The following is a 21697-nucleotide window of genomic DNA, read 5'->3' on the forward strand; positions in this document are numbered from 1 at the left end:
CAGCAAGGTTCCACTCCCCCTCCCTCTACACCTCCCCTCCCTTCTCTCCCCCCCTCCCTCTCCCTCTCCTCCTCCACTCTCCCCCAACCCCTCCACTCTCTCTCCCCTCCCCCTCTCCAATTACCGCCCCCCCTCCCCCTCCCCCTTTCCCTCCCTTCCTCCCTCCCATTTACTGCTCTGCTCCTCCACCTCTGCCTACCTGTGATTTATTCTCCGGACACTTCACGGGCTTCTTTTGTTGTTTTGCTTTTTTCCCTTTAGTTTTCGGGCTGAGGAGAGGCAGAGAGTTCATCAGCAATTCCATCCAACCCGCACAACACCCCCCCCCCCCCCATGCTCACCTCTGCTCCCATCCCTGGAACCTCACACTGATCTCCCCCACCCCCCACACACCCGTCTCACCCACACTGTGCCAACTAGCCCCCCTCCCCCTGCATCTGTGCTCCCCACCGCACGCCAACGCCTCAAACCAAATCACCCCTTCCAATAGAAACATAGAAAAATAGCTGCAGGAGTTGGCCCTTCGAGCCAGCACCGACATTCAATATGATTATGGCTGATCATCTAAAATCAGTAGACCATTCCTGCTTTCTCCCAATTTCCCTTGATTCCTATTAGCCCTATGAGCTGAATCTCACTCTCTCTTTAAAACACCCAGTGATCGGCCTCCATTGCATTCTGTGGGAGAGAATTCCACAGATTCACAACTCTCTGGGTGAAGACGTTTTTCCTCATCTCAGACCTAAATAGCCGAGCCCTTATTCTTAAACTGTGACCCCTGGTTCTAGATTCCCTCAACATCGGGAACATTTTTCCTGCATCTGGCCTGTCCAATCCTTTAAGAATTGTATATGTTTCTATACAATACCCTCTCATCCTTCTAAAATCCAGTGAATACAAGCAGTCGACCCATTCTTTCATCATATGTCAGTCCCGCCATCCCAGGAATTAACCTGGTGAACCTACGCTGCACTCCCTCAATAGCAAGAATGTCATTCCTCAAATTAGGAGACCAAAACTACACACAATACTCCAGGTGTGATCTCACCAGGGCCCTGTACAACTGCAGTAAGATCTCCTTGCTCCTAAACTCAAATTCTCTCGCAATGAAGGCCAACATGCCATTGGCTTTCTTCACTGCCTGTTGTACTTGCATGCACTGCATCACGACACCCTCCCCACCACCGCAACCAACAATTCTCACCCCCCCCCCCCCCCGTACCTGCTCACAGATTCCGGTGTTGCCGTACTCCGTGTGTGATGTCCCTCCTCTGCCCTCTCCCCCTTGCCCTCTGCCCTCTCCCCCTTGCCCTCTGCCCTCTCCCCTTTGCCTTCTGGCTCCTCCCCCTGCTCCACCATGGCCTCTGCCCCCTGCCCCTGCTCCACCATGCCCTCTACCCTCACCCCCTGCTCCCCCTTGCCCTCTGCCCCCTCCCCCTGCTCCACCATGGCCTCTGCCCCCTGCCCCTGCTCCACCATGCCCTCTGCCTCCTCCCCCTGCTCCCCCTTGCCCTCTGCCCCCTCCCCCTGCTGCACCATGGCCTCTGCCCCCTCCCCTTGCTGCACCATGGCCTCTGCCCCCTCCCCCTGCTGCACCATGGCCTCTGCCCCCTCCCCCTGCTGCACCATGGCCTCTGCCCTCATCCCCTGCTCCACCATGACCTCTGCCCCATCCCCATCCCCCTCTGCCTTCTCCCCCTGCTCTGTCCTCTCCCCTTGACTGGCACACTTTGCTCTCTCCTGCGTGCTCTCATCCTGCTCTCTGCCGCCCCTCTCCTGCCCCTGGCTGTCTGCCTCCTGCTCTACAATGCCCCCCTCCTCCCCACTACTACCCTCCTCTCCCCCTCTACCCCCCTCCTGCCCCTGGCCACTCTCTGCCTCGGACTGGCTGTCACTGTCGGTGGTGTCGGAGTCAGTGGGACTGGCAGGAGTGTGGGTGAACACCTAGAGAGAGGACACAGGCGTGATCAGTCGCCATGCTTCATCGCACATGGGGGGGGGGGGGGGGTATACGGTATTCTCACCCGGCAGACAGGGACAGACGGCCGCTGCCCTGTGGCATCAACACACATGCCCCACACATAGACACACATACACATAGACACGCGCACACACATACACAGACACGCACACACAGGCACAGACCGGCACACACATAGACACGCACACGCAAACACACACGCTAACACAGATACAAACACGCACACACAGACATGCACACACAGACACAAACGCACACAGGCACACACGTAAGCACACACGGACAGACACATGTAGACACGCACAACTATAGACACACACACACACAACTTCAGACACACACACAGCCCTGCAGACACAGACACCCACACATACATACAGACACACACAGACACACAGACAGGCACACACACAGACACACACACACACTCGCACATATCCAGACACACATACATATAGACACACACATAGACACGAACACAGACAGACACACAGACACCCACACATACATACCGACAACCACCTTCACACTTACATACGGACACACACATCGACACACAGAGAGAGACACACACACACACACAGATAGACAGACACGAACACAGACAGACACACACAAACTCACACACACAGATTCACACTCGCACACAGACACACACATACAGATTCACACACACATACAGAGGCACACACACGTACAGACTCACACACAGACACATAAACACACACACAGACATACACACACATCCACACTCACACATACACAGACACACACACACACTTGCAGACACACCCACACAGATACCCACACTCACACATACAAACAGACACACACACACACACACAGATTCGCACACACACTCAGACACACACACACCCACACCCAGATACCCACACTCACAGACAGACACACACACAGACACACACACAGACTTGGACTCACACACATAAACACAGACTCACACACAGATACATAAACACACGCACAAAGATACACAGACTGACACACCCACAGACACACACACAGACACGCACACACACACTCACTCACACACACGCATACTCACACACACACAGACTCACACACACAGATACACTCCGGAAGTGGCGGCGCTGTGATACGGCTGCGGCTCGCCTGCAGTCTGTCTGTTTTTACTTTTTGTGTTGTTTTTTTTTTGTCTAGTTTAGTAATTTTTTTGGTTATTAGGTGGTGTTATGTGTGTGGGGGGAGGGTGAAACAGAGCTTTCTGTCTCTCCCTTCGGGGGAATGCGACTTTTTGTCGTATCCCCCTTCTCTTCCCCCGTCTGCGCTGAGGCCTAATGGCGGAGCTGGCGGCCTCCAACCTGCGACCGACCTCGAGGGTCCGGAGGTAGAGCCAGCGAGGCTGGCCGTCTTCGAGCTGTGGCGACGTCCGGGTAGCGGCACGACTCGGCGCTCCGGTGAGGGCGGACGGCGCGGAGCTGAGACACTCCTGTGTGAGCGGCACGGCTGCCGGCTGGAGGGCGCTCCCGTGTGAGCAGCCCGGTGCGGGGCTGAGACGCTGCCGTGTGGGTGGCCTGGCTATCGGCTGGAAGGCGCTCCGGTGAGGGCGGGCCGGCTCCCGGCTGGAAGGTGCTCTCGTGGGGGCAGCCCGGTGCGGGGCGGAGACGGTGCTACGGCGGCTGAGGCGGCGTTCTGGCGGCGGCGACCTGGATCCGGGCCTCGGCCGCGGGCCAATGGAGGACAATGTCGGGAGCTCGCAGGTCACAGGCTGGTGCCTGTTTACCGGAGCACCCGTTGCAACAGCTGCGTCCGCTGGACTGGAGGGCGGCAGCTTCGACCACCCCCCGAGCCGCGGAGCTTGAACCGTGGGACTGATGCCATACGTGGGGTATCGCCTCAGCGCAGAGGGAGAAGAGGAGGGAAGAGACAGTAACTCTAAGACTTTTGCCTCCATCACAGTGAGGAGGTGTTTGGTGAACTCACTGTGGTGGATGTTAATTTGTGTTTATTGTGTTTTGTTATTATTGCATGTATGGCTGCAGGCAACAGCATTTCGTTCAGACCGAAAGGTCTGAATGACAAATAAAGGATTCAATTCAATTCAATTCAATAAAGACACACCGACACACACACGCAGACACATACACACGGACACGAGCATACACGGACACGAGCACACACACCAGACGCACACACAGAGACGCACACACACACATAGATACATTAACAGACAGTCACACACGCACAGACACACACACAGAGACGCACACACACACATAGATACATTAACAGACAGTCACACACGCACAGACACACACACGCACAGACAGACACACACAGATTCACACAGACACCCACACAGATACCCACACTCACACATAGACACACTCTCACACACACACACACACACACACACAGACTCACACACACAGACACACATACAGACAGACTCAGACACAGATACATAAACACACACACGCACACAAAGACACACATAGACTCACACACACGGACACGCGCACACACACACAGGCACACCCCGACATACACACATATACACACACACACAGAAACGCGCGCAAGCACACACATACACAGATACATAAACACACACACAGATATATAAACACACGCACACACACAGTCACACACGCACACAAAGACAGACACAGACACTCACACACAGACACACACACAAACACACGTCCTGCGTTGCTCCCCTAACCTTGTGCCTTTTTTTCCTCCTGTCTTTCTTGGAGAGTCTGCGGGTAAAAGGAAACAATGTCAGAGCAGGAGAGCCCCCCCCCCCTCACTTGTACCCCCCACCTGGACCCAATACCCCATACCTGGGTGTGCTGGGTGTCCCCATACCTGGGTGTGCTGGGTGTCCCCATTGCTGGGTGTGCTGGGTGTCCCCATACCTGGGTGTGTTGGGTGTCCCCATTGCTGGGTGTGCTGGGTGTCCCCATACCTGGGTGTGCTGGGTGCCCCCATTGCTGGGTGTGCTGGGTGCCCCCATACCTGGGTGTGTTGGGTGTCCCCATTGCTGGGTGTGCTGGGTGCCCCCATTGCTGGGTGTGCTGGGTGCCCCCATACCTGGGTGTGCTGGGTGCCCCCATACGTGGGTGTGCTGGGTGCCCCCATACGTGGGTGTGCTGGGTGCCCCCATTGCTGGGTGTGCTGGGTGCCCCCATTGCTGGGTGTGCTGGGTGCCCCCATACGTGGGTGTGCTGGGTGCCCCCATTGCTGGGTGTGCTGGGTGCCCCCATTGCTGGGTGTGCTGGGTGCCCCCATTGCTGGGTGTGCTGGGTGCCCCCATTGCTGGGTGTGCTGGGTGCCCCCATACCTGGGTGTGCTGGGTGTCCCCATTGCTGGGTGTGCTGGGTGCCCCCATACCTGGGTGTGCTGGGTGCCCCCATACGTGGGTGTGCTGGGTGCCCCCATACCTGGGTGTGCTGGGTGCCCCCATTGCTGGGTGTGCTGGGTGCCCCCATACCTGGGTGTGCTGGGTGCCCCCATTGCTGGGTGTGCTGGGTGCCCCCATTGCTGGGTGTGCTGGGTGCCCCCATACCTGGGTGTGCTGGGTGGCAACTCCTGCCCACTCTGAGCCTCCTGCAGTTCCCGTTCCTCTGCCTCCAGCTGTTGCCGCAGCAACGCCACCGTCTCCCGGTGTCGCCGTGACCGCTCGTGGTTCCTCATCCTGGCAACGGTGGAAGGGGAGCGTTGGGCAGAGGAAGGCGTGTGGTTGGCAAATGAGGGTATGGTGGGGAAGGAGAGGGGTACAACACAGTGAGCAGAGGATCAGAACGTCACCCGTCCCATGCCCAGCCCCCCAGCCTCCTCCCTCATGAACCTACTCCCACAACAATCCCCACCACCCTCTCCCCTCCCCCCACCTCCCTGTCTCAGGGTACCTGACCCTCCCCGGCTGCCCCCTACAACCAGCACTCCCCGTTCTCCCGCAACCTTCCTCCATAGCCACCCCCTACCCCTGCTGTACCCCCACTCCCAAGCCTCCCTCACCGCTCACCCCACCCCTGCTGTACCCCCCCCCAACCGTTGCCCACGAGCCACCTTCACCGCCCACACCCCACCCCCTACCCCTGCTGTACCCCACCCCCCCCCCCCCAACCGTTGCCCAAGAGCCTCCCTCACCGCCCACACCCCACCCCTGCTGTACCCCACCCCCCCCAGCCGTTCCCTACTAGCCTCCCTCACCACCCACCCACCCCGCTGGCGGTAGCTCCGATCCCCTCTTTCCCCAGGACCATCCCTGCACTCACGTCTTCACGCTCTGGAAGGTTCTGTCACAGGCTGGGCAGAAGAGGTGGTCGTCAGCATCGTGGTCCTGCACCATCTCACCCCCACCATCTGCAACACACAGCACATCACCATCGTGCAAAACTGAGCCTGGGGGGGGGGGGGGGGGGGCAGGACTCAGAGAGACGGGGGCAGGGAACGGGGCAAAGATTCAAGATTCAGGAGAGTTTATTGTCATATGTGCCAGATAGGACAATGAAATTCTTGCTTTGCTTTAACACAACAGAATATAGTAGGCATGAATATAGAACAGAACTGATCAGTGTGACCATGTACCAATGAATATATATATATATATACACATAAATAAACGGATAAAGTGCAATGGGCTATTAATGATCAAACTTTTGTTTGAGGAGTTTAATAGCCTGATGGCTGTGGGGAAGTAACTATTCCTGAACCTGGATGTTGCAGATTTCAGGCTCTTGTACCTTCTACCTGAAGGCAGCGGGGAGATGAGTGAGTGGACAGGATGGTGTGGGTCCTTGATGATGCTGGCAGCCTTTTTGGGGCAGCGACTGCGATAGATCCCCTCGATGGTAGGGAGGTCAGAGCTGATGATGGACTGGGCAGTTTTTACAACTTTTTGCAGTCTTTTCCGCTCCTGGGCCACGATGCAACCAGTCAGCATGCTCTCTACTGTACACCTGTAGAAGTTCGAGAGAGTCCTCTTTGACATACCGACTCTCTGAAATCTTCTCAGGAAGTAGAGGCGCTAATGAGCTTTCTTTATAATTGCATCAGTGTTCTCGGACCAGGAGAGATCTTCAGAGATATGCATGCCCAGGAATTTGAAGCTCTTGACCCTTTCCACCATCGTTGATATAAACGGGACTATGGGTACCCATCCTACCCCTTCCACAGTCCACAATCAGTTCCTTGGTTTTGCTGGTGTTGAGAGCCAGGTTATTGTGCTGGCACCATTTGGTCAGTGTGTTGATCTCCCTTCTATATTCTGACTGATCTCCATCAGTGATACGTCCCACAATAGTGGTGTCGTCAGCGAACTTGATGATGGAGTTCGCACTATGACCGGCTATGCAGTCATGAGTATGGAGTGAGTACAGCAGGGGGCTGAGCACGCAGCCTTGAGGTGCTCCCGTGCTGATTGTTATCGAGGCTGCCACATTTCCGCCAATACGAACAGATTGTGGTCTGTGAATGAGGAAGTCGAGGGTCCAATTGCAGAGGGATGCGCAGAGACCCAGTTCTGAGAGTTTGGTAAACAGCTTGAAGGGGATGATTGTGTTAAATGCCGAGCTGTAGTCAATGAATAACAGCGTGACATATGAGTTTTTGTTGTCCAAGTGGTCCAGAGCGGAGTGGAGGGCCAGCGGTAAGCGAACTGCAGTGAGGTTTTTGTCAAGGTGATTTGCACCATGATCAACCTCTCAAAGCACTTCATCACCACCGGCGTTAGTGCCACTGGTCGGTAGTCATTGAGGCACGTCACCTTACTCTTCTTGGGCACTGGTATAATTGATGCCCTTTTAAAGCAGGTGGGAACCTCAGACCTCAGATGTGAGAGGTTGAAAATGTCCGTAAAAACTCCAGCCAGTTGGTCCTCACAGGTTTTTAGAACACGACCGGGTAATGCATCAGGTCCAGGCGTTTTCCGAGGGTTCACCCCTCTGAAGGATTTTCTGACGTCGACCTCTGTGACCATGACCGAAATACCATCACAGCAAATGGGGGCTCAAGAAGGCACATCAGTGTTCTCCTTATCAAAGCGTGCGTAAAATGCATTGAGGCCGTCAGGGGGTGATGTTTTGCTGACATGTGTGCTGCCCCCTGATTTCACCCTGTAGGAGGTGATTGCATTCAGTCCCCGCCACAGGTGCCGAACATCCGTCTCATCCTCCAGCTTGGAGCAGGTCCCTTTTGGCCTTTTTGATGGCCTTACTAAGGTCGTATCTGGTCTTCTTGCAGACCACTGTATCATCAGACATGAATGCCCGGTGTCTAGTCTTCAGAAGAGTGCTGATCTCGTAGTTCATCCAAGGCTTCTGATTTGGAAACACTCGGAAGGTTTTTGTTGGGATGCAGTCCTCCACACATTTCTTTATGAAGTCGTTTATGAAGAGGAAGGGATGGGGAGAGAAGGGGACGGGGAGTGAAAGGAGGGGGCGGGGGGAGAGGGAGAGGAGAGGAGCAGGACCCTGAGAGGCATGGGGAGGGGATGGGTGGTAGGTGAGGTCTGGGGGCAACATGGGCAGTGGATCCTGGTCCTGCCCCACTCCCTGGGCTGGACTCTCCGTGGTTGGTAGGGTGGGCCTGAATGGGCAGAATGGCCTGCTCCTGCATCCTCTCCCCAGTCGGCAGCCCTCACCTGCCCCTTTCTCCCCAGTTGGCTGCCCTAACCCTAAGGGACGACAGATGGCACAATGGGCTAAGTGTTCAGCTGGCGACCGGAAGGTAGCCGGTTCGAATCCCGCTTGGAGTGCATACTGTCGTTGTGTCCTTGGGCAAGACACTTCACCCACCTTTGCCTGAGTGTGAATGTGTGTGAGTGATTGGTGGTGGTCGGAGGCGCAGATTGGCAGCCACGCTTCCGTCAGTCTGCCCCAGGGCAGCTGTGGCTACAGAAGTAGCTTACCACCATCGAGTGTGACTGAGGAGTGAATGAATAATGCGATGTAAAGCGCCTTGAGTATTAGAAAGGCGCTATATAAATCCCATCCATTATTATTATTATTATTAACCTGCCCCCCCCCCCCCCCCCCCCTCACCTTCCCCCAGACCATCCTCCTCGCTGCTGGTTGTCTCCTCAGAGCCATCACCAAACTCCTGCTGGTACTGAGCCTCCATCTGCCGCAGCTCCCTCTCCAGATCGGACAGCTTGACCCAGCTCTGCTCCTGGTACTCCATAGCAAGCCTGCGGACACAGGCCTGGTCAGTGGGGGCTCTGCACCGGCACACACCCCCCACCACAGGCACAGGCTGGGCTGAGGAAAAGGGTTGGGAGCGGAGCGAGGATATGGAGAGTAGAGGTTTCGAGAGATCTGGGACAGACGTGTAGATGGGGAGAGTGGGGGGCATGGAGCACTGGGCTGAAGGGCCTGTTCCCATGCTGGATGATGGATGCCCCCAGGGCCAGTTCAACTTTATTGCGTGCTATCCAGTCAGCAGAAACACAATACATGATTACAATTGATCCATTCAGTGTGTAGATACATGATAAGGGAATATAATTTAGTGCAAGGTAAACCCAGTAAAGTCCGATCAACTCCGAGGGTCACCAAAGAGGTACAGGACTGCTCTCTAGTTGTGGTAGGTTGATTCAGTTGCCTGATAACAGCTGGGAAGAAGACCCTGAATGTGGAGGTGTGCGTTTTCACACTTCCATACCTTTTGCCCGATGGGAGAGAGGAGAAGAGGGAGTGGCCAGGGTGAGACTGGTCCTTGATTATGCTGCTGGCCTTGCCGAGGCAGCGTGAAGTCAATGGAAGGGAGATTGGTTTGTGTGATGGTCTGAGCAGTCTTGGATGGAGCTGTTCCCAAACCAAGCTGTGATGCATCCTGATCAAATGCTTTATGCCAATGGTGCATCTGTAGAAGCCAGTGAGGGACAAGCCTCCTGAGGAAGTAGAGGCATTGGTGTGCTTTCTTGGTTATTGCTTCAATATCAGTGGTTGAGGAAGCAGCGGCCAGGTTGGAGGGTAGGGGCCGGCCCCTGGTGGTGCGCCACCCACCCCTTGGCTGGCCCAACATCCCACCACCTGGTCACATCCTCCGGCAGGACCAACCACATTCCCACACCCCTTTGTCCCCACCATGCCCCACCCTCGCCCCCTCTGCTACATCTGGGAGGTGGGGAGCAGAAAAGGCTGAGTGGGGATGACCCCCCTAAAGGGCGAGGGGGTGGGTCAGGGCAGGGGGAACGTGTTGTGCAGAAACCTCCCTCAGCTGGCCAGTCACGGTGCCTATTATAGTGGGGGGGGGGGGGGGGGGTGAATTGGGGTTAGACACAAAAAGCTGGAGTAACTCAGCGGGTCAGATGGCATCTTTGGAGAAAAGGAATAGGTGACGTTTTGGGTCCAGACCTTTCTTTAGACTGAGTCAGGGGAGAGAGAGAAACGAGAGATATAGACGGTGATGTGGAGAGATATAGAACATATGAATAAAATATATGCTAAAAAGTAACAATGATAAAGGAAACAGGCTTAGCTGTGGGCTAGGTGGAAACGAGTTATAGACAATGAGACTCCACAAGACGACTTTGAAGCTTGTACGACTTGGGTGGGGGAGGGATGGAGCGAGAGCTGATGCAGGAAAGTCAATGTTCATACCACTGGGCTGTAAACTGCCCAAGCAAAATATGAATGCTGTTCCTCCAATTTACATTTAGCCTCAGTCTGACAATGGAGGTGACCGAGGACAGAAAGGTCAGTGTGGGAGATAACCAGGAGATCAGGGTACGGGCCAGAGAGGGAGGTCTGTGCCTAACCTGGCCTGCCGCTGGGCATTTGTCGCTGTAGTTGCTGTGCCTGCTGGTGTTTTTGGGCGTTGACTTGCTGCAAGTGTAGGGGTGTGTGTGAGGGGGGTTTGTGAGGGATGTTGTCGGGAGTGTGTGTGAGGGGCATGTGTGAGGGGGGTGTATGTGTGAGGGGGGTGTGTGTGGTGGGTGTGAGGGGGGGTGTGTGAGGGGGGGGTGTGTGAGGGGGGGGGGGTGTGAGGGGGGGGTGCGTGAGGGGAGTGTGGGGGGGGGGGGGGGGGGGGGGGGGGGGGGTGGGGGGGGGGTGGGGGGGGGGGGGGGGGGGGGTGGGGGGGGGGGGGGGGGTGGGGGGGGGGTGGGGGGGGGTGGGGTGGGGGGGGGGGGGGGGGGGGGGGGTGGGGGGGGGGGGGTGGGGGGGGGGGGGGGGGGGGGGGGGGGGGTGGGGGGGGGGGGGGGGGGGGGGGGGGGGGGGGGGGTGGGGGGGGGGGGGTGGGGGGGGGGGGGGGGGGGGTGGGGGGGGGGGGGGGTGGGGGGGGGGGGGTGGGGGGGTGGGGGGGGGGGGGGGGGTGGGGGGGGGGGGGGGGGGTGGGGGGGGGGGGGGGGGTGGGGGGGGGGGGGTGGGGTGGGGGGTGGGGGGTGGGGGGGGGTGGGGGGGGTGGGGGGGGGGGGGGGGGGGGGGGGGGGGGGTGTGTGTGCGAGGGGGGGGTGTGTGTGTGAGTGGGGGGGTGTGTGTGTGTGTGGGGGGGGGTGTGTGTGCGAGGGGGGCAGTGTGTGTGTGAGGGGGGGTGTGTGTGAGGGGGGTGCGTGAGGGGAGTGTGTGTGTGAGGGGGGGTGTGTGTGAGTGGGGGGGTGTGTGTGCGAGGGGGGCAGTGTGTGTGTGAGTGGGGGGGTGTGTGTGAGTGGGGGGGGTGTGTGTGTGAGTGGGGGGGGGTGTGTGTGAGTGGGGGGGGTGTGTGTGTGAGGTGGGTACTGGCCATAGAGGGGGGGTCTGTGCCTCACCTGGCCTGCCGCTGGGCCTGCTGTCGCTGTAGTTGCTGTGCCCGCTGGTGTTTCTGGGCGTTGACTTGCTGCAGGTGTAGGCGGTGGGCCTGCACGCGGGGATCCCTGCGGCGTACAAAGGCTGCCAGCTGCTGCACCAGCTGGTTGTACTTGCGGCGTGCCCGTTCGCGTGCCCGCCGGTTCTCCTTCTCCATGGCCCGCTTGTGCCAGCGGTTGTCGGCATGCCGGGTGTCGAAGCTCTCTGCCCATGACAGCGTGCGATGCGTGCAGAAACTCTGCCAGTGGGCGTAGAAGCTGTGCACCACCTGCCGGCAAGCTAAGTGGTCACCACCGGCGCATGGATCACCGCGGGTCTGAGCGGGGTCGAGGGTCGTGTGGGCAAGGGTCACCGCAGGTCCGAGTGGAGTCACTGGGGCAAGAGTCACTGCCGGTGCAAGCAGGGTCACCGGGGCAAGGATTACCAGCAGTCCGTGGGGGCAAGGGTCACCGCTGGTGCGAGTGGGGGCAGAGGTCACTGCCAGTCTGAGCGAGATAATTGGGCTCTACCGCGTCATGGGGCTTCATTGTGCGGTCACGGGGGGGGGGGACGGAAACGGGGTCATGACAATACACATTATCACTGAGGGGCAAGGGTCATGGGGGCCTGCGTGGGGTCATGCAGCATCAGGTCATGGGGGCAGAGTCAAGCGGGAGGAGTTACGGGGATTTCAGAGAGCGGTCACAGGGGGGTCAGTGTGGTGTCATCAATCGTGTCGGTGCGGGCTCACGGGAGGGTCAGCATGGGGTCATGGGATCAGTGCAACAGTGGGGGGGGGGGGGGGAGATGGGGTGGGATTCCTCACCGTCTGATGGTCACTGCCGGAGTGGCCGAAGGTGGGGAATACGAGCTCCTCAGCGCTGGGTGCTCCCTCCACTTCCTGCTCCGCGATGCCGGCAAACACTGCCCGGTACACCGCATAGAACCCCTGTGGGCACAGCACCGTCAGCCGTGACATACACTGCCCCATCCCCTCCCCACCGTCACCCCATGCCCACTGCCCCCCTCCCCATGCCTACTGCCCCATCCCCTCCCCACCGTCACCCCATGCCCACTGCCCCCCTCCCCATGCCTACTGCCCTGTCCTCTCCCCACCGTCACCCCATGCCCACTGCCCCATCCCCTCCCCACCGTCACCCCATGCCCACTACCCCATCCCCTCCCCACCGTCACCCCATGCCCACTACCCCATCCCCTCCCCACCGTCACCCCATGCCCACTGCCCCCCTTCCCATGCCTACTGCCCCGTCCTCTCCCCACCGTCACCCCATGCCCACTGCCCCCCTCCCCATGCCTACTGCCCCGTCCTCTCCCCACCTCCCCAAGCCCACTGCCCCCCTCCCCTCCCATCTCCCCATGCCCACTGCCCCTCCCTGGGGCCTTCCCCCCCTCCCTGGGGCCTTCCCCCCACCCCGGGACACAACACAACCCGTGGTCCATGCCAGCATCCCCGCTTCCCCCACAGGACCGTGCCTCTGCCCGTACCCGTACCCTCCCTGCGTCTCGCACCCCCCTGTGGCCTGTCCCGTACCTACCCTACGGTGCTGGGTGCCTACCTGTGGGCTATCGGTGAAGCCGCTGTAGCAGGCCCCGGTAAAGAACTGCAGCAGCTCGTGGCTGTCATCCTCCGCCTCGCCATCCTGTCCGCTCCTCAAGATGGCTTCTCGGTGGCTGTCGTACCTGCACACCACACCACACCGCTTCAGCACTGCCCTTCAGCCCACCTACCCTGCTGTACCCACTGCCGCAGCTCAGCACTGGCTCGACCACACACCTGCCCAGACTGGCCTTTCAGCCCACCTCCCCGTGCTGTACCCACCTGCACAGACTGGCCCTTCAGCCCACCTCCCCCTGCTGTACCTACCTCACTACACCTGCACAGACTGGCCCTTCAGCCCACCTCCCCCTGCTGTACCCACCTGCACAGACTGGCCCTTCAGCCCACCTCCCCCTGCTGTACCTACCTCACTACACCTGCACAGACTGGCCCTTCAGCCCACCTCCCCGTGCTGTTCCCACCTGCACAGACTGGCCCTTCAGCCCACCTCCCCCTGCTGTACCCACCTGCACAGAATGGCCCTTCAGCCCACCTCCTACTGCTGTACCTACCTCACACCTGCACAGACTGGCCCTTCAGCCCACCTCCCCGTGCTGTTCCCACCTGCACAGACTGGCCCTTCAGCCCACCTCCCCCTGCTGTACCCACCTGCACAGACTGGCCCTTCAGCCCACCTCCCCCTGCTGTACCTACCTCACTACACCTGCACAGACTGGCCCTTCAGCCCACCTCCCCGTGCTGTTCCCACCTGCACAGACTGGCCCTTCAGCCCACCTCCCCCTGCTGTACCCACCTGCACAGAATGGCCCTTCAGCCCACCTCCTACTGCTGTACCTACCTCACTACACCTGCACAGACTGGCCCTTCAGCCCACCTCCCCGTGCTGTTCCCACCTGCACAGACTGGCCCTTCAGCCCACCTCCCCCTGCTGTACCCACCTGCACAGACTGGCCCTTCAGCCCACCTCCCCCTGCTGTACCTACCTCACTACACCTGCACAGACTGGCCCTTCAGCCCACCTCCCCGTGCTGTTCCCACCTGCACAGACTGGCCCTTCAGCCCACCTCCCCCTGCTGTACCCACCTGCACAGAATGGCCCTTCAGCCCACCTCCTACTGCTGTACCCACCTGCACAGACTGGCCCTTCAGCCTACCTCACTGGCTCAGCACTGCTCCCTGTCCAGCGCACACACCCACCCTTCAGCCAACCATGTTTAGTTTAGAGATACAGCACGGAAACAGGCCCTTCAGCCCACCGGGTCCACGCCGACCAGTAATTCTCATACATTAACAGTATCCTACACACACAAGGGACAATTTACAATTTACATAAGCCAATCAACCTATAAACTTGCATGTCTTTGGAGTGTGGGAGGAAACCGAAGATCTCGGAGAAAACCCACGCAGGGAGAAGGTACAAACAGAGGGCACCCGTAGTCAGGATTGAACCCGGGTCTCTGGCGCTGTGAGACAGCAACTCTATCGCTGCCCACCATGTGCCCTGCTGTACCACATCAATCCGGCTCAGCACTGAAAGGCCCTTCTGCCCACCAGGTCCCTGCTGTACCCTGATCCCAGATGCCACACTGGCCCTTTGGCCCACCAGGTCCATGCTGTACCCACCACATGATGTCATTTACCAGCACTGCTCCACAGCCGGTGCCTTGGTGGTTCAAAGGTTTGTCAGGATGGTGAGTCCCTGTCTGCACCACCCACCCCCCCCCCTCCTCAGGCAGCAGGTTCCCAATTCAGGCCACCCTCTGGCGGTAAAACACCCTCACATCCCCTTCATTTGGCCCTGGTCTCACACTCTCACTCAAGGGGATTGTCTATTCTCTCTGTGCCTCTGATCATTTTAAACAGCCTCCTTCAGTCGCTTGGGCAGGGTACAACCCAGCAGTAAAACTTTAATTCCTTCCCATTCCCATACTGACCTTTCTATCCTGGGCCTCTTCTACTATCAGAGAGCAAACTGGAGGCACAGCATCTCATATTTTGCTTGGGCAGCTTACAATCCCAACATTATGAATATTGATTTCTCTAACTCCAAGTAACCTCTGCATTCCCTCTCTCCATCCCTCCCCCACCCATAATACCTTCTGAACCATCTGAATTTTGTAGTCGGCCGGGCAGTACTCTGCATATCGCCAACGTGGACAATTTTACATTTTTATCAAGCCAATTAACCGATAATACCAGCTTCAAAGCCATCTTGGTGTAACTCACCCAGCACACAGCCTGCTTCCATTATTATCCTTACTTTTTTGTATATCTTTCATTCATTTGTTCTATATCTCTCTATATATCTATAGTTTCCATTTCCCCTGACTCGCAGGTAGAGGGAAGTGGGTGTGGGGGGGGGGGGTGGGGTTAGGTGAGGGGGTGGGTGTGGTGTGGGGAGTGGGGGTGGGTGTGGTCTCACCATGCCCTCTCTTGTGGGTCACTCAGCACGTCGTACGCCGCCTGGATCAGCTTAAATTGTTCGGCGGCATCCTCCGGGCAGTCCGGGTTCTTGTCTGTGCACAGAGAGATCACAGTGTCAGCACTGCCCCCACTCCATCCCTCATTCCCAACCCGGCAGCAACTGCGGGAAGGAGGGGGAGAGAAAGCCAAGGTGACGGGGTAGGTGGTAGCATGAGGGCAGAGTGGGTGAGCGGGAGGGGTGGAGGTGGTAGGAGGGGGGTGGGATGGGGTGGGTGTAGGGGGGTGGGGTGGGTGAAGGGGGGTGGGGTGGGTGAAGGGGAATGGGGTGGGGGTGGGTGAAGGGAGGTGGGTGAAGGGGAGTGGGGTGGGTGAAGGGAAATGGGGTGGGGTTGGGTGAAGGGAGGGGAGGGGGTGGGGTGCGTGAAGGGGTGGGGGTGGGTGAAGGGGGGTGGCTGAAGGGGGGTGGCTGAAGGGGGGTGGGGTGGGGATGGGTGAAGGGGAGTGGGGTGGGGTGAAGGGGGGTGGGTGAAGAGGGGTGGGGTGGGTGAAGGGGTTGGGGTGGGTGAAGGGGAGTGGGGTGGGGTGAAGGGGGGTGGGTGAAGAGGGGTGGGGTGGGTGAAGGGGTTGGGGTGGGTGAAGGGGTTGGTGAAGGGGAATGGGGTGGGGTGGGATGAAGGGGAATGGGGTGGGGTGGGTGAAGGGAGGTGGGTGAAGGGGAATGGGGTGGGGTGGGATGAAGGGGAATGGGGTGGGGTGGGTGAAGGGGAGAGGGTAATTCCCGCAGCCCCACAGACTGGGTCCATGGGGTGGGTCCAGCCCTGTCGCAGGGGACGGGGCTCCGGCCATAGAGCCTCAGTCAGGAGCCGGATGAGCCGGGCTGGTCCTGGGCATCATGGCTGGGGTGGCCATCATGATTACAGGATATTTCCTTGGGCCACTACAGGGCTGACTGGTGGAGGGCCCTCGGGGGAATGATTACCAGGTATAGATTGGTTATTTCCTACTAGCCAATTGTAGTGCGTGTTAATGGTGACTGCCTAATATGCGCTTCATATTAACAAGAGCTTGCCTATGTCATTCAGTATGAATAGCTACTAGGAAATGTAATGTCCTGCAGATCGATGCTGTAAGTAGATTTAATAAACATGTACATCATTTAATGTACATCAATGATCTGGATGATGGTGTGGTAAATTGGATTAGTAAGTATGTAGATGATACTAAGATAGGTGGTGTCGTGGATAATGAAGTAGATTTTCAAAGTCTACAGAGAGATTTAGGCCATTTGGAAGAGTGGGCTGAAAGATGGCAGATGGAGTTTAATGCTGATAAGTGTGAGGTGCTACATCTTTGTAGGACAAATCAAAATAGGACGTACATGGTAAATGGTAGCGAATTGAGGAATGCAGTTGAACAAAGAGATCTAGGAATAACTGTGCATAGTTCCCTGAAGGTGGAATCTCATGTAGATAAGGTGGTAAAGAAAGTTTTTGGTGTGCTGGCCTTTATAAATCAGAGCATTGAGTATAGAGGTTGGGATGTAATGTTAAAATTGTACAAGGCATTTGTGAGGCCAATTCTGGAATATGGTGTACAATTTTGGTCGCCAAATTATAGGAAAGATGTCAACAAAATAGAGAGTACAGAGGAGATTTACTAGAATGTTGCCTGGGTTTCAACAACTAAGTTACAGAGAAAGGTTGAACAAGTTAGGCCTTTATTCTTTGGAGCGCAGAAGGTTAAGGGGGGACTTGATAGAGGTCTTTAAAATTATGAGGGATAGACAGAGTTGACGTGAATAAGCTTTTTCCATTGAGAGTAGGGAAGATTCAAACAAGAGGACATGACTTGAGAATTAAGGGACAGAAGTTTAAGGGTAACATGAGGGGGAACTTCTTTACTCAGAGAGTGGAAGCAGTGTGGAATGAGCTTCCAGTGGAAGTGGTGGAGGCAGGTTCGATTTTATCATTTAAAAATAAATTGGATAGGTATATGGATGGGAACCAGGGTTATGGTCTGAGTGTAGGTAAATGGGACTGGTTGAGAGTAAGTGTTCGGCACGGACTAGAAGGACCGAGATGGCCTGTTTCCGTGCTGTAATTGTTATTTGGTTATATGTGTTGTATTTTGATATGTGTTTGACTCGTTCATTACATGGTGTGAGAGAGTGAGTCTTACCTATACTCCATTCACATTTATCGGGTTATATATATTTTTTTAGTTTATGTGGCAGTTATCTCTATCATGGCAAACTCGTCTCGCCGTCCTAGTCCTGATCTTTGACTCTGACATTGCTGAACGCTGACGTCTTTTCGAGCGTGACTATGTTTGCATCGTTCATCGCAACGACCCCCCTGATGTGCATGCTTCTGTATTGCTCAACTTAGCGGGCCCTGAGGCAATGAATCGTGCCAACAATTTCACATTTAAGCCTGCCGTTTTGGATGCTAATGGACAGGTCCTAGTGCCTGCAGAAATGATTGATGACCCAGCCGTCTTGCTTGCAAAGTTCAGACGGTTGTGTGACCTGCCCTCGAACTACATTATTGAATGAACCAAGTTTTATGCTCGTATGCAACAGATTGATGAACCGATTGAACATTTTATCAGCGACTTGAAACACATGGCTGCACGCTGCCAATTTCATGATCTGTGCGATGAACTCATGCGTGATATGATTGTTGGAGGTATATTTGATAGCAAATTAAGGAATGAACTGCTTCGTAACACTGACCTAACCCTAAATCAAGCAGAGCACACCTGACAGATTGTGGAGATAACATCTTCTCATACTAAGTCTGTGCAACTAGTGCAACTCAATACAAAGTTGCAACTACTTTCATGCTAAGGGTCGACAGTTCTGTATTGCTTATGGTAAAACCTGTAACTTCTGCAAGAAATTAAACCACTTTGCTAGATGCTGCCATCCCCGTGCGACTCAACCAGCTCCAAGGACAAGCCTGCACCTGTTACAACATGAGGTTGCTGATAACGAATTCCAAGAGCCTGACTTGCCATCGCCTGCTCAGATCTCAGAAAGTGCATATACCGGCTCTGCCATCCACTCTCTCCTCCCTTCATCTAACGAGCAACTTAACCCTGAGGTAACCATGTTTGTGAATAACAGACCCTTGATCGTTAAGGTTGATATGGGGGCAAAATGCAACGTCATCTCGTTATCAGAGTTTTTAAAAATTCATAATGCTGAACGTATTGAAAAGGCCTCGGCCACACTTCGGGTGGGTGGGCGCGCGACCGATGTCGCAGCGGCCTCTGCAGTCTGTCTGTGTATTTTTTATTTTTTTGTCCTGTTGAGGGTTTAGTTTGTAATGGGTTTTTAAATGTGTATGTGTGGGGTGTGGGGGGTGGGTGGGGGAAACTTTTAAATCTCTTCCCTGCATGGAGACCCGACCTTTTCCCTGTCGGGTCTCCGTTGCCGTTGGGGCCTAGCGCCGTGGAGCGGCCTCCAACCGGAGCGACCTGGGGGCTCAAGTCACGGAGCCTGTGGAGCTGTGGAGCTGTGGACCTACCTTCGTGGAGCTGTTGAGCTGTGGAGCTGTGGACCTACGGACCTACCTCCGTGGAGCTGGCCAGCTTCGGAGCGTGGAGAGCTGCGGGGGCGAGCTGCTGCGACCCGACTCAGGTGGATGGTGACACCGGGAGCTCGCGGGTCCCCGGTGGGAGACCGCTTTGCGGGGCACCGGCAACGGCGACTTCTCCCGCCTGAATTGCGGGGTTGAGAGTGACCTGGAGCGGGGCCTTACAACGCCCGGCACGGCTGTAAATTGCCGCGGACTTCCTAGCGCCCGCCGGGGGCTCCAACATCAAGACCCGGGGCAGGGCCCTACATCGCCCGGCGTGGCTTTGAGTGGCCGCGGACTTGCTAGCGCCCGCCGGGGGCTTTGACCTCGACCGGGAGAGGAATGGAGAGCAGGGGAGAGACAAGTTTTTGCCTTCCATCACAGTGAGGAGGAGACTCACTGTGATGGATGTTTATGTGAATTGAATTGTGTTGGTGTGTGTCTTGGTTCTTTTTTTGTATGGCTGCAGAAACCAAATTTCGTTTGAACCTCATGTGAGGTTCAAATGACAAATAAAAGGTATTGTATTGGGTTTATGGGGGAGACGTTCTACACCCACTTGGACAAACTAATTTAAAGTGCACCATAGACAAGTAGTCCCATACCTTAAAGTTTTATATTGTCATGGGGGATTCAGAGATTTTGCTCGGTATCAATGCATGCCACGATCTAGGCCTGGTATACTTTGGCTGCTCTGTCCATCAACTCTTTCTCACTGACGGGCCCACTCAACAAGTACTCTCTCAATACAAAGATCTGTTTAACGACGAGCTTGGCAAGTTGCCCCTCAAATACCACATTGTTGTCGATCCCAACATCACTCCTGTGGTCCAAGCACCACATAGTGTTCCGCATGCCATGCGTGAGAGAGTTCACAATGAACTCAAGCGGATGGTCTCCATGGGTGTTATTGCTGAAGTTACTGACCCATCTGACTGGATTTCCACCATGGTGGTCGCAACAAAGAAAAACAAGGAGGAGATCTGTATCTGCATAAACCCCAGAGATCTTAACACTGCTGTCAAACGCCCGCACTACCCTATGCGAACAGTAGAAAAAGTTGCTGCTCAAATAGGCAACACATCAATATTCTCTGTTCTGGATGCCAAAAGCTCGTTTTGGCAGATTCCACTGGACCCAGACTCGTCCAATCTTACTACGTTCGGCACCCCCTTCGGCCGATACAAATTTTTGAGAATGCTCTTTGGCATCAACTCCGCAAGCGAAGTTTTCCAGCGTACGATGGAACAATTGTTTGCTGAGTATCCATGAGCCATCATTGTTGATGACATTCTCGTCTACGGACGCGATCTGGCTGGACATGACGCTAACCTGAAGAAAGTACTAGACCGTGCCAAAGACATTCAGCTCAAACTCAATCCCCTGAAGTGCAAGGTTCGAGTCCCAGAAGTTACTTACGTCGGACATGTTTTCACAAGTGGATCAGATAGATCCATCAAAGACTGCAGCTATCAACGAAATGCCGGTTCAAACTGACATTGCGAGTCTACAAAGGTTCCTTGGAATGGTCAACTACCTGGGGAAATCTATTCCCAACCTCAGCGACATATCTGCCCCCCTGCGAGAACTGACACACAAGGATGCTGCATGGTCCTGGTATCCGCAGCACAATCACATTCTTTGTGATCATCCACAATCAGTACCCCGTGCCTGCCTTCTCCCCATTTCCTTAGATTCCTCTCGCCTCGAGAGCTCTATCTAACTCTCTTTTAAATACATCCATTGAATTGGCCTCCACTGCCTCCTGTGGCAGCGGGTTCTGCGGTGAGGTGGGCCGGGGCCGGGCACCATTACCTGGGTCACTGGTGGAGCAGCGCCGCCCCTGCCCCTGCCCCGGGTTAATGCACTGTATTGCCGGGCCGGGCCGGGCCGGGCCGGGCCCGTGTGGGCACCATTACCTGGGTGGTGGAGCAGCGCCAGCCGCCGGTGCGCTCTCTTCACGTCCTCGGCGTTGGCATCGCGGGGCAGCCCGAGGGCCTCGTAGTGACAGCGCATGGCAACGCCAGCCCAGCGGGCAGCGCGACACTTCCGGCCGCCGCCAGACCGCCCCTTCCGGGTGTGACGTCATGCAGGGGCGAAGCATCAGGGGGGACGCCTACATAACGTCACCGCTCACGTGTGACGTAGAACAGCTGTGACGTACAGGGGACCGCCCACGGTGACGTCTACGTGGACGCCCACTGTGACGTCCAAAGATCTTATAACGGAGCTTTGGTGACGTCTACGGGGACGCCCACTGTGACGTCTACGGGGACGCCCACTGTGACGTCTACGGGGACGCCCACTGTGGGCATGGGCAATGGAGGAGACACACACTGTGCTGGAGTAACTCAGTGGTCATGCAGCATCTGTGGACACT

General features: G+C 56.5%; 1 protein-coding gene across 1 annotated transcript; it reads right to left on the reverse strand.

Moving 5' to 3' along the window:
* Positions 1 to 1599: 1599 nt before the first annotated feature.
* Positions 1600 to 21385, reverse strand: dnajc21 (DnaJ heat shock protein family (Hsp40) member C21; the record flags this gene model as incomplete). The annotated part of the gene is made up of 10 exons (XM_033016820.1): positions 21237 to 21385; positions 15735 to 15828; positions 13311 to 13434; positions 12560 to 12682; positions 11718 to 12022; positions 9013 to 9158; positions 6247 to 6334; positions 5535 to 5663; positions 4689 to 4725; positions 1600 to 1944 (listed from the first exon to the last, which is right to left on the reverse strand). Coding segments are annotated over exons 1-10 (1488 nt in total), but the record flags the coding sequence as incomplete, so codon positions are not given.
* Positions 21386 to 21697: the final 312 nt, after the last annotated feature.

This window comes from Amblyraja radiata, unplaced genomic scaffold, assembly GCF_010909765.2.
Source record: "Amblyraja radiata isolate CabotCenter1 unplaced genomic scaffold, sAmbRad1.1.pri scaffold_518_ctg1, whole genome shotgun sequence".
NCBI classification, from domain to species: Eukaryota; Metazoa; Chordata; class Chondrichthyes; order Rajiformes; family Rajidae; genus Amblyraja; species Amblyraja radiata.